Consider the following 13,371-nt stretch of genomic DNA (forward strand, 5'->3'; position numbering starts at 1 on the left):
TCTTCATGGTAGGTAGAATAATAACCTTCCCCTGCCAAAGATGTCAGTGTCTTAATTCCTCAAACCTAGGATTATGTTATATTGCATGGCACAGGGAGAATTAAGATTGCTAATCAATCGACCTTAAGATGTGGAGATTATCCTTGATTATCAGATTGGGCCCAACATTATCAAAAGAGTCTTTGGAAGTAGCTGGAAAGAAGTATACACTTCAGGGATGCTAGTATAAGAGGGAGGCAAGAGAGAGAGAGAACTAGACAGATGGCGTTGTGAAAAAGATTTGGCCCAAAGTTGCTGGCTTTTGGATGGAGGAAGGGAGGAAGGTGGCCATGAGCCAACGGATACAGCAGAAACTACCAGGACAAAGAACAGAGCCTCCAGAAAGGTACAGAGCCCTGCTGAGACATTATTTTAGCCTAGTGAGATCCATTTCAGTTTTGTGAACTATTGAACTGCAAGATAATAAATTTGTTGCTTTAAGCTACTATTAATAAATTTGTGGTAATTTGTGAAATGGTAGCCACAGAAAACTAATACACTTATTTTTAGAGTGATATAAAAAGAAAATTTCAAAAGACATAGACAGATATAGAACCTATGTATTTGATCAAATCAATTTTAAAACTGTGACCAGGACACTCTAGCACAGTGCTGCACAACAAAAGTAGGTGAGAAGATGGAATGTTCTATATCTGCATCACCAGTATATAACCCCTGGCTACACTGAGCCCTTGAAAGGCGTCACGTATAACAGAGGAACTGAATTTTTAATTTTCCTTTTAATTAATTAGAATTTAAATAGCCACGTGTGACTAGTGGCTATCAAATTGGACAGCACCATTGGTGCCTGGATTATAATTAAATTCTTTTCCCTATATGCTGCCAAGGTTGGAAAGACAATTTTTTAAAAATAATTCCACAGCAAACGAGAAACAAGTTCTTGCCTGTTCTAAGTCCTGGAGCTACGTTTAGTAAACTATGTACTCAGTAAATATTTGCTAAAGCTGGTGGGAATGTGGTGGCAGCCACGATTAACAGGAAGGCAGTAGATGAAGATAGTTGCTGGGGAGAGGATATCTACTGTTTGCAGCCTCATTCCAGCTCAGCCTCTGTAAAAGCAAGCACAGGCATAGCACAGCTGGCAAACCAGTCTCATCTACTGGTCTAACCACATACACGTGTGTACCACAGCTCAGAGGGTCAGAGTAACAGGAAATCAGTTTCAAATTCACTCCTAACTGTGGGACTGTTGCAATGTTGCATTCTTTGTCCTCTTTCTAATACCCAGGTTTACTCATTGATTCTGGTTCTACCTGGTTTAACCTCTATCTTGTGCAACTTTCATAGAATAAGCAGTCTCTTCTAAGGCTTTCTGAGGTGGGAGAAAAAACAGGATGGGGGAGAAGGCTGAAAGAGTAGCAGATTTTATTATGAGAGGTTAGTTTTTGATTTGAAGGTTAAAAGTGTATACATATAGTCATGCCTTTGGAAAATTAATTTCAGTTAGTTTTAATTACTTTTCTAGTGGTTAGTGAATTTTAATTATTTATACCTCATCTTATGGCACAATAAGGCAGTTTCTCCCACTGCAAAATCTCTCACCTCCATCCCATTCTCCATCCTCACAGTTACATACTGGTTCAGATCCTCACATCTTCCTCCCACACCAATTATTATAAGGGCTAAGATTTGCTGAGCATCTAATGTGTGCCAGGCCCTTTTAGAAATGGGTTATATGTAATAACCGACTCTTTACCACCACCAGATAATGGTTGTAATACTGGTATTCTTATTCTGAAGATTAAAAAAATGAGGCATCCAGAGTAATAAGTAATTTAATATTGCACAGTTAGCAACCAGCAAATCCAGGACTGGAATGCAAGAAATCTGGAGCTACGCCCCATGCTTCTGGCCATTTTTACCCCATTGACTTCAACAAGTTCATTATGACACACAGCCAGTGAGCATCACTTAGAGGATGAATCACAATTAATTAATCGCTATTACTATAAAATAGCATAGTTAATTTAATAATGTAATATCTAGTTAGTTTATTCATTAGAACCAACATTTGGCAATAAAATAATTGTTTTTTCAGTAAATAAAATGGAATTCAAATTTCTGTCTTTGCAGAGCACTTGGAATAGTAAGCATAGGGTTAGAACTCGATAAATGTTAGGTATTACATTCTCACATTGGGAAATATTTATAGTTAGTGTACTTGGACTTGCTCATAATCTTGCATTTTTCCATGTATATACTTAATTGAGAGAAGGAAATGTTAAGATTTCTATTCTGCCCTATTCCAGTAGTCCCTTAATTAGATAGCTAACTGTTCTCCAGCATACTATAATAATAATTTAATCCCATCAGACTTTTTCAACTTGTTTTTCTTACTTTTCTCTCAATTTGGCCTCTGAAATCCTGACCTCCATCCCTCACCCAGATTATACTAACATCCTTCTAACTGGAATGCACTGGCATCCCTCTCCACAATCCCCCTCCCAAATCCATTCTACTCTGCAGAGTAATGTTGTTAAATTCAAATCTTATCAGGTCTTGCTCCGACTCAAAACCTTTTATTGTCTTTCTATTCTCTTGAGAAAAAAATCGAAATTGCCCCAAGTTGAAATAACCATTCACCTCAACATATTAATTGGAAATAATGTCTAATACACATTATTCCTCATGAATCCTCCCTGTCCCAAGTCATCTTATTCTTCTTAATACAATATAGCAGAGTCACATCTACTGGCTAAAATCATGCATGATATAACTCCCCTTGAAAATCCCTTAAGAAGGATCCACATTAAAAGTCGACATACTGTGCAAATCCAAAAGGTCCAGCTTCTCTTCCATCTCTGAAATGGTTGAAACAGAGAGAGGGAATCAGAGTCATGTTTCCCATCCAATGCTCTCCTTTAGGGACACATATCATGTTTTTTTCCTGTGTCGGTGAACAAAAATTACTCAGCATTTTTTGTGATTTTTATCACTCTTGGCTCAGGATAAATACTTACAATCACATAAAAGCATACATGATTTGTCTCCACTCATCTCTAGCAGGTGTACTCATCTCTTTCACCAATGACCCTGCCTCTCACCAATCCATTCCTGAAGTATTCCCATAGTGTCTTCATTAAATTAATTCTATCTTTGCCTCCTGCCTCCCAGAAAAATCACAAATATGTTCAAGTCCCTCCTTGAAATTCTGTGATCTTCTTATTGCCTAATACATGATAAAGTCCACACTCCTCAGCATGGCATGCAAGTCCAGTCAATTTAGCTACTCATATGGTGCACTACCTGTGCATACCTTGGCACCAAATGCCTACAGGGCCCAGAGATGGAACACACATGAAGGAAGTAGGAAAAGCAGACACTGTGGAGAAACAGGAAACCAGAGAGTCCCTCTAGAGCTGCACAGTATTGCCACCTCTTGATTATTCTAGACAAAACAGAATCTAGATTTTTAGGGAACTCTTCTAATTTTTCAAAGTTAAAAGCTAATTTCGTTTTTTAAAAATTACTAACACCCTCTGTTCCATGGCAATAGGACACTTACTCAGATTCACTCTCCATGTTCCAGATACAGAGTTCAGCATTTTCTAGACATTACCCTACCCTAATCAATTTTACTTCTCACAACTCTGTGAGATACAAATATTTATTTTATTTACATATGGGGGAAATGAGACACAGAGTGATTAAGTAACTTATTTAACATCGTCTCTAATGCAAGGAGAAAGCAGTATCATATCCCCGATTCTGTGTTACCTCAAAGACAAAAGCATTAAAAGCCTTATTGCATTGCTATTTCTTTTTGTTCCCTCATGAGAACCTGAATCTCCTTGAGGATCAAAATTGTTTTCACTCACCACTGTGTTCCTCGTGCCTCAGATTCCTTACTATAAAGATTAGAGATTCTTCCTTGAGTCCATTTCTCTGTTCAGTCATTCACTTAGTTATCCAACATTTGCTGAGAACCTACCATTCACTCTGATATGACTCTGTATTGGAGGCTTAGTGAGGACCCAGTTTTTGGGTATTGCTATACTAGGTGGTTTGCAGAGCCACAAAGGAGATAGAAGATACACACCAGTTTCAAATGTAGTGTAGTATAGTGCACTGCATAAGCTGTCCCGCTCAGGAGCCAGACCACTGAGTCTGGATGTCAACTCCACCCTTTTACAGTTGTGTAACTTGGGCAAACTACTTTGCTAAATCTGGGCCTCATTTTCCTCATCTATAGTGATAGATGAGTACTGAGCGAGTTCATACAAGGAAAGCCCTTAGAATCTAAATAATCAGTAAACATTAGTTAGGGTGACAGTTAATTTTATGTGTCCACTTAGCTTGTCCACTTGTTTGGTCAACACCAGCCCAGATGTAGCTATAAAGATTTTTTTTTTTAGATATGATTAACATTGAAATCCATAGGCTTTGAATAAAGCCTTCATAATGTGGTGGACCTCATTTAATCAAAGAAAGATTGAGGTTTCCCAAAAAGGAAGGAATTCTCCTCAAAACTGATTTCAGACTCAACACAGCAAGATCAACTCTTACTAGAGTCTCCAGCCTGCTGGGGTGTTTTACAAATTTCACACTTAAAAGCTCCCAAAATTACATGAGCCAATTCCTGAAAATAAATCTTCTGTAAATTCTCTCTCTCCCTCCCTCTCTCTCCCTCTCTCTCTCTCTCTCTCTCTCTCTCCCCACACACACAGAGAGACGCAGAAACACACAGTCTCCTATTGGTTCTGTTTTTCTGGAGAATCATGACTCATACAAGTAGTGTTATGTTAAGGAGATTAAAAGTATAATATCATTACCAATTTGACATTGACTCTTCATGATCAAATTAGTTGAGTGTTTCTAGCACCTCTAAATATTAAAAGGAAACCTTTCCCCAAACAGCAGAAGCAAAAAGATAAAGGGAACAGTCCTTCATTAACTTGCTTCAAAGTAGACTTTTATGATTGAAATAATAGATTTTAATGCTGAAATTCTACCTTCCCCCAAACTCAGCATTTTTCTGAAGAGATGGATCTGTCAGGCTAGTTTAGGCGAGAGCCTAGAGGGGAGTTTTATGTACATGTGATAACAAGGCAAATACTTGATAATAAAAATCTCAAACTACAGATTTTTCCTCCCCGACCCACTGAAGGTCCTCACTGATCTCTGGGAGGGTCATTTGGCTCCACATCACCCTCTCCATCTGCTCTTGGCCTGTCCCTTCTCAGAAAGAGCCCTGAATTCAGGCATTAGTCCTAGCCATGGACACTGCACAGGTCTCAGAGGGGAAACCCATCAAGGCCCAGAGAGGGGGCCTAGAAATTTATCTATGGCCACACCCTTCTCCTTGCTGCCTTTTCTGTTTCTGAACACAAAATTGTATTTTCCTGCTAGAGAAACTGCATATTTTTTCACCACGATTTAACTATGACATTAAGTAAGATTATAAGAGAACCAAGGCAAGAAAGGTTCTTTCTCAACAAACATGAACATCATTTGTAAGTGGCAGGATTAGCAAATTAAATGTACCTGATATGCTTGAAATACTAACTACCATTTCATGTGTGTTTGCTATATACCAGCTACTCTTCTAAGTAATGTACATGTATCAACTTGTTTAATGCTCATAACAACACTAGGGCTTCAGTCATTTGAAAGAGGAAAAAATCTAAGGCACAAGGATGTTGCACAAATTTTTCAAGGTAACCCTACGTGGAAAGGGCAGAATGAGGATTCGAAAAGTTTGTGCTTTTGACCATTATCCCTCACTACCCTTTGGAAATCTATAAGGAGTTCCAAAGGGCTATTTTAAAAAGTTGTGTCAGTCATGCATCAATCTTTTTTATTAGTAACCTGTATGTTATAATACTAAAATTCATGCTAAATTTTTACATTTTGACTCTGATCCCTCTCTCGAGCTCTAAGTAATTACACAGCAGATTGCTTACTTAGTAATGTGTCTATCCATTCTGCTTTTAGCACCTGAGAAGCTCTGAACAGTCAATATTAGCATATATAATCACTAAGTAAAAAATTTACATCCCAGAAGCCTTCTTATTCTCATTATTAACCGTTTCTGAGAATCTGCCATGCTGCCTCTTGGGAACTTGTTTCTTTGTGTATATTCTCTTCTACCACCCTTAATGTCACCTTTACTTTTGTTTTTGAAGTATATCTCTTTTTGTGTATCTCTTCAACTTATTTCTGGTTCTCAGGATCATCTCAGGCCAAGCACAGGTATCAGTCACGTACGCACGTGGAGTAAACCCACGGGCTAGCTGCTGTTTTCACACGTATTCCCCTCGGCAGCAGCACTTCTCTGCCACATGATTCTGATTCCCAAGGTAGAGAATCTCAGTGGCCTACAACAGAGAGTGAGAAGAGGCAGTCACAGAGTGGAACATCTCACCACTGCCTGGAGCTAGAAAAACATGATAAGGATGTTAAAGCCCATCTAAAAAAGCCAATTGTCCTCAACTGATTTGGTTCACAGAGAGAAGTACTATAGGATAATGGATAGATTCAAAACTGTGTAGTCTGGAATCCCAGAACTACCGTTTACCAAATATGACCCTGGGCAAGCAACTTGACCTTTCTATGTCTCTGTCACTTGCACATAGAGATGGCATATAAAACCATGAGCTCAACACTTGGTAAAAAAATATTACTCGCAACTGTCAACTATTATTATTTAGAGGCATAAAGCTTTAGACAGGGTGACTTTTAGAAGTCAATCCCTAACTTTTATTAATAGCAAAACTGAGGCAGAGAAGCAAAGTATTTCGTCTGAGAGTACACAGCAGATTTTACTACTCAACAGGCCAGAACATTTGCCATACCACTGTCAGTATTTCTAGAACTTCCTTGGTCACAGTGCTGCCTTTATTGTTTTATGCTTCATATATGAAAGGCTGGCATTGGTAAGTTGTTTTTCCTCTTGAGTTGATGGATTTATGCTGAGCCATTATCTCACCTGTCCTCTGCACTAAGGCTAAAGACAGAAAACTAGACAGGATTAAGGATGCCAGAGTTGGGCATGGATCACAGTGAAGCAAACAGCATTCACCTAAGCCTCACAAACATGGTTGTGGGCAGTGAAGTAATCAGCCTCATGCAGACCTGCAATAAACACACAAAAATACGGAGCCCTGGTGACCACAGAATTCATCCCTCCAATTCCCTGCCAATTGTAGGTTGATAGAAACAGGTCCTGTGCCTAAGCATATTCATTAAACTCTAATCATGACTTTTAAAAATAGTTTTAATTCTCAAATGACTATAACAACAACAACAAAACAGATAAGATTGTATGATTCACATGGTACTGGTCTGCTCCTACAGCAAATTCTAAGTACCTTCTCTGTCCTGGGGAATAAAAAAATCAAGCGTGACCAATACCTCTTCATCCATACTTACAGACACCCACAGAACATCCATCTGGACCTAGAAAGTAATAAATATTCCTGCAGGCCCAGACCCTGAGAATATATCCACACGGTCTTGCCCTACAGAGGTTACTTAGAGGATTTCTGGGGTCTGGGAAAGCTGGTAGAAGACAGACAACTCCTGCTTATCTTAATCTTGCTTACTCCAAATTAAATGTCTTCATTCAGCTCTTATATTATCCTCTTCATTGACGGTCCCCAAATCCCTGCAAGGACCAGTCCTTTTAGCCTCAAACCTTCACAAAAGGTAACTGGAAACAGCTAGGTGGGGGTGAGGGTGTTATGGCTTTTGTCATTCCTCCCATTCCCACTCTGAACGTTTTTTCTCCTTAGTGTTTAATATGTTTATTTCTGCCTCTAAGGTGCTTCTGTTTTTACTAAAACCATAGAAATTTCTCCTTCCACCACACTCACAGCACACACAAAAAGCAGTTGGGAAAACATATTAATTATTTTCAACCACAACAGCACTTCTGAGTAACTACAAAGAAGGAAGCTTTACAGACCCATAGAAGGAAACTAAAGTCTGAACTAGACCAAAACCTGAGGGGTGGCATGTCCAGTTACTGCAAATCCAGAGCCAGAAGCCAGACTTCCTAAATCCAAGCCCAGTCTTTTATCTATTGGGGAAACACTGTTTAGATGCCCTCACCTTTGATGAATAACATCTGATAATTCATTAATGAAACACCCTTGAGAGGGAATGTGGCACTGGCCAGGTCTCTCTGATAAGGAATTACTGCTGTGAGACAAACTGCTGTCGGGCAGAGAGGATGGTGTGTGTGTGTGTGTGTGTGTGTGTGTGTGTGTGTGTGTGTGTGTGTGTAGGGAGGTGGGGGACAGATAAGCTCTACTTTCGTAAGGAGGGTAATAGCTCAAAGAACATATATTTTGGTCAACTCAAAATGTAATGGAAAGCAGAATGGGCGGGAAGCAAGCACTGCATATGCTACTATTAAATTGCTGTGTGACTTTAGAAAAATCATGTTGCTCTCTGGGTCTCAGTTTCTCTGATCTGTCAAGTGTAAAGATTCCGGAGGGTCCTTGCATAGACACGGAAAGACAATGAAGAGAAGAAGGGAGCAGAGGGAGGAAAGGAAAAGAGGGAGGAAGTTAAACAGCGGACTTGTGTGAGGGAGAGGAGGAGGGGCGGAGGTGGATAGAAAAAGTCTTTCAATAAGAAACTGAAAAAAGGTTACAAATAATACCGAGCTCTCCAGGGCTTCATTTTTTATCTTTATGTATTTTTAGTGTTCACACTTATTGTATATAGTAATCTTGGGGTAACCGTGGAGCGAATGAATGAAAAGGCTGAGAAACCTGACAAGAGTGAGGGGAGAGATGGGAGAAAGTGAGCACGGACGCACTCTCGTGTCTGGTCCTCTTTGGGTTGTCCCCACAGCGTGGGCAGTAAGTTCCCTCCAGGGCTCGCCCTGCCGCCCTCCCGGGGAGCCGTCCCGAAACCGCCAGGGGGCGCTGCGTGGCTGCCGGGGCTGGGGCCCGGGGCGGAGCCGCTTTAAAACGCGGCGCCCAGAGGTTTGGCGTCTCAGTTCCTGAGCCGGGGAGCAACGGCCGCTTCTAGCATCCCGACTCCAGAGCCAACGGGACCCAGACCCAGACCCGAACTCGGACCCAGAGCCTCTTCAGCGGCGGCGCAGCGAGCAGGGCTTCCCGCCGTAAGTTCCGCGGTGAGGCCCCGCCGCCGTTGGTTGCCCCAGGCGCGCACCTGCAAACTCTCCGCTCTCTGCACCTGCCAGCCCTGAGCCAGCGCGGACGCCGGAGCGAGCCATGGCCAACGCGGGACTGCAGTTGTTGGGCTTCATTCTAGCCTTCCTGGGCTGGATCGGCACCATCGTCAGCACTGCTCTGCCCCAGTGGAAGATTTACTCCTACGCTGGCGACAACATCGTGACCGCTCAGGCGATCTACGAGGGGCTGTGGATGTCATGCGTGTCTCAGAGCACCGGGCAGATCCAGTGCAAAGTCTTCGACTCCTTGCTGAATCTGAACAGTGAGTGTGCATCGCCCCTCCCCATAGCCACCATCCAGGGGCGCTAACCCTAGTGGCTCCCTTGTGAGCTCATTCTGTTGTGTGATTGTATGGTTATTAGTCTTCAGTTGGTCAAGTCTTCTGATTATGTGCTCTATCGTGAGCAAGTGGAGAGAACCCTGGTTTGGGGGAAAGGGAGACCCAGGCCTAAGCTCTAGTTTTGCCTATAACTCCCTGAGCGACAATTTTCTCCCCTTCTAGGTGTAGTTTCATACTGAATTCCGATGAGGGTAGGTGAAGAGTGACAGAATACACATCAAACTCAATCTTGAGCTCTTAGGCCTCTCCTGGACGTTCTAAGATTCTGCGTAAATTGAAAATTGGTAAGGTTCAGACAAGAAAATGGGACGGCTTGAAAAGTTTGGAGGCTGATAGCTTCTCAAGTGTGCAAAATTAAAAAGAGAATCCCAAAGTATTAGATAAGAACATAAAGTGTAACCATAATGTTTGTACCCTTACAATACCCTGGAATAAAAAAAAAAATCAAAAAAAAAAAGATATTATGTTGGAATAAAGTTATCCATACTATATTTTTAAAAAAAAAAAAGAACACATTTTTAACCTTTACTATTACTTTGCATACTATTACATTCCTGCATGGAATGTCTCACCTTGGTGTTTTTTACTTACTTACACTTGAGGTTGAATCTTTTGATTCTTTAAGTTTCTAAATCCAGTTTGTGCAGAGAAGTAAGTCCCTTCCAACAAGACTCTTAGAAGATGCCTCTTGAGATTTCTCCGAAGCTTTAGCCTTTAAGCCCAAGGACTTCAGAAGAGGCCAATTGTGTAGTGCTATTTTGGAAAGAGACAGTTGGCAGTTGGTTAAAAAAAAAAAAAAAAAAGGAAGACAAGACAGAAAAGTTCTAAACTACCTGCCCAACATAATAAAAGTGAAGGCACTGAAGAAAAATGCAGCAAAATAGTCCGAGCTGATGAAAACAGAGGTCAGCTGGGAGAGGAAGGTGGTGAGAGGGCATGAAGAGGTGGGTCTTCTCCAGGCTTCCATTTCCACAAAGGAATTTCTGTGTAATGGATGTTCAGTGCTCACTTGTCAAGTTGGGAAGGATTATGTAGAAAGAAATATTTCTAAGCATGGTGAGCAGAAGGATAATGGGATGGCTTTTTCTTTTTTTTTTACCTTTTTTAAAGTAAAAGGTTTTGAGTGCCTTGTCAAAAAGTCATTAAATTCCCATTTACTTAGGTAATAATGATTCATGGCTGGAGTATCTTCTTTGAGAAATCACATTAGTTGTCTTGTGTTGCGTGTCTGTTACGATCTTTAAATAACATGAAGAAAAACTTCCTTAGTCTTTGCCTAGATAAACAAGACTGCCCGCCAGTCCCCACTGTATGCTAGGGCTGAGCAGTGTTGGCATTGTTCAAGTTTACTTCACTTGTTTTGTCTACCTCTTAGCGAGGGACAACTTTTAATAGTGCATGTCAAAAACCATATAGTTTAGAGTTATTGAACCTGTTCCAAGTCTGTTTAAACACCTTGAACACCTGTGGCAACTGGTCAATGTGTGTAGTGGTTTTGGGTGTGACATTTCAGATTTCAAAGGTTCCCATATGAGGACTCTTTTACACCAGAACTAATTATAATTTTAGTAATTATGCATGGATTATTGCCCTCCTGAGTTACATTTATACTTATAAAGTAAACAATTGGGAAGTAATCATTGAATTTTCTCATGGAAAGATAAATTTATTTAGTTAACCATGTTGAGGAATTGGCAGATGGAGAAGGTTCTAAGAGCAATTCCAGAGAGTTCTCACTGTTAATTTTATTCTTCTGATCAAAATAGTTCATTTTCAATATCTTGAAATAGGCTTCTTTTAATTTCCCTTAATGACCAAATGAAATCAGCTTGATCTATGATGTAAATACTCAGACAGATCATCCTTTCACATGATAATGTGTTAAAATGTTTTATTTTCATTTATTACTGGTTAATATACTTATCACAGTTTTTAAAACTGTGGTGAAAACAATAAATATCCCCCCACACACTTTAGAGATTTCTTCCTGTTTTTGTGTATGTGTGTGTGTGTTTGTGTGTGTGTGTGTGTGTGTGTTTTAACTCCCGATCAGATTCCACATTTTGTTTTGGTTAAAGCTATAGTTTATCCAAGGTGGGGCTGAGGTTGTTCTCTCAAAACTAACTCCCAGAAGAGGGTCCCTTGACTCACATACTCTCTCTGAACCTGCCAGTGACTCACTGGATGCCTTTGAATGGAGCCCAGAAAATCTGTCTCCATTTCTACACCTGAGCAGTGGTGTTCACACCCACCTCATGTAGAGATCTGGGGCGGTGATTCATTGGCTAGTTTTGGTGTAGTTCTGTGACATCTAGAGATGAAAAGAATTATCTGTGTATATATAAGTAGTGTTTATCATAAAAGGTTGCATTTCATCGAGTGCTTCTAAGTGAAAAGCTTGGCTGCAGGGTTCCTCAAGTTGTATTTGCTCTCTTTTCCAGTAACGTCCACTTGGTGACTTAGGATAAATCCCAGATGCAGGGATTTATCAAGGTTTTAGCGCTGCAAATATTAAAATCCTTTGTTCCCTGCTTTAACTAGAGTCAGCCATAAAAAGCACATGACCTTCATAAAGTATCTAAAAGGATACAGTGTGCTCACACTGTATGCAGTATACACTGTATACAAGAAAAGAGAGACAGCAGAGCTTCTTTTAGGTAGTTCTTGCCAAGCAGTTTATGAAATGTAACTGAGAAACTTCCTGGGAAAACAAATGTCACACTGTGTATTGTAATTTCACAATGGATCAGACAATTTTCATTTCATCCAAAGTATGTGATGTTTATTGACATTGATGACTCTTGCAGCTGAAAGTTGGAGTATGCAACAAAGAGTTCCAGATACAGTTGCAGTAGATTTTTTTGATTAACGTGTACATCTTGCATTATTTTGATCCAATTTTCAAACTTTTAGGAAGCTAGTGCCTATTTTATGTGCTTATTTGCTTCCACTTGCTTGACTTTAATAGCTAGAGCTCTCCAAAGATTGGGCTGCCCTGGGAGGCTGCATGGTGGGAGGTGTGCAAGCAGAGAATAAGTAAGCATTTTGTAGGAATGTTGTAGGGAAGATCCAAGCACCAGACAAATGGGAGGTTAGGCTAGACTCTCTCTACGTCTCACCTAACCCTGAGATTCTGTAATTTGTTTATAAGCTCCTCTAGCCTGTTTAACTTGCTTTGCATGAATCCACATGTGTGTAGGTGTGTTTAATGAGTATTGGTGGTTGTGAGGCTTCCCAGCACTATCACCATGATGTCAGGCTCAATCAGAGAGACAAAATCACTGACTTGGACAGTCTTTGAAGCATAGGCAGAGAGGAAGGCACCCACTTCTGCTTCTCCAGACTGCTGAACTGAAGGGCCACTGGTGTTCAGATATGCTTCAAGAATGAGTTCTGATTCTGAGAATAATGAAAGTTTAAACAAAAATCCAAGCTTGAAATCAGAAGTTCTCAATTCTTACTCTGGTTTCACACTAAGTAGCCATGTGTATAATGGCAAGCCACTTGATCTCCCTGGGCTCAAGGAGTGTCCTCCATTTATAAAATAGGATAGAGTGGGCAGAACAGAGAGAGAAATCTGTGATTCATTTTTCTATTCAACAAACAGGAGCTCATACGTCCTATTGCTCATAGGGAATCAGTAAGATGAGTTCTAAGGTTCTTTCTAGTGCCAACCTTCTTTGTTAGTAACTACAGTGACTGAAGGGAAAAAGGAAAGTGGCATAGTTTAGGTTTCCTTGATTGGAGTGATGAGTAAGTATTATGGAGGTAATATAGAAACATAAATTTAAGCATGAGACAATTTCTCTAAGAAACAATCAA

At 40.4% G+C, this 13,371-nt stretch overlaps 1 protein-coding gene across 1 annotated transcript in view; it reads left to right on the forward strand.

Annotated features, from left to right (window-relative positions):
* The first annotated feature begins 8,974 nt into the window (after window positions 1-8,974).
* The window catches only part of CLDN1 (claudin 1), a 15,234-nt gene continuing 10,837 nt past the window's right edge, over window positions 8,975-13,371 (forward strand). Inside the window, exon 1 of the mRNA XM_012642439.1 lies at window positions 8,975-9,471. Coding sequence (XP_012497893.1) covers window positions 9,249-9,471 — 223 coding nt within the window. The 5' untranslated portion in view covers window positions 8,975-9,248. The remainder of the gene's footprint in view (window positions 9,472-13,371) is intronic.

Source organism: Propithecus coquereli, unplaced genomic scaffold (genome assembly GCF_000956105.1).
Source record: "Propithecus coquereli isolate 6110/MARCELLA unplaced genomic scaffold, Pcoq_1.0 Scaffold10, whole genome shotgun sequence".
Lineage (NCBI taxonomy): Eukaryota > Metazoa > Chordata > Mammalia > Primates > Indriidae > Propithecus > Propithecus coquereli.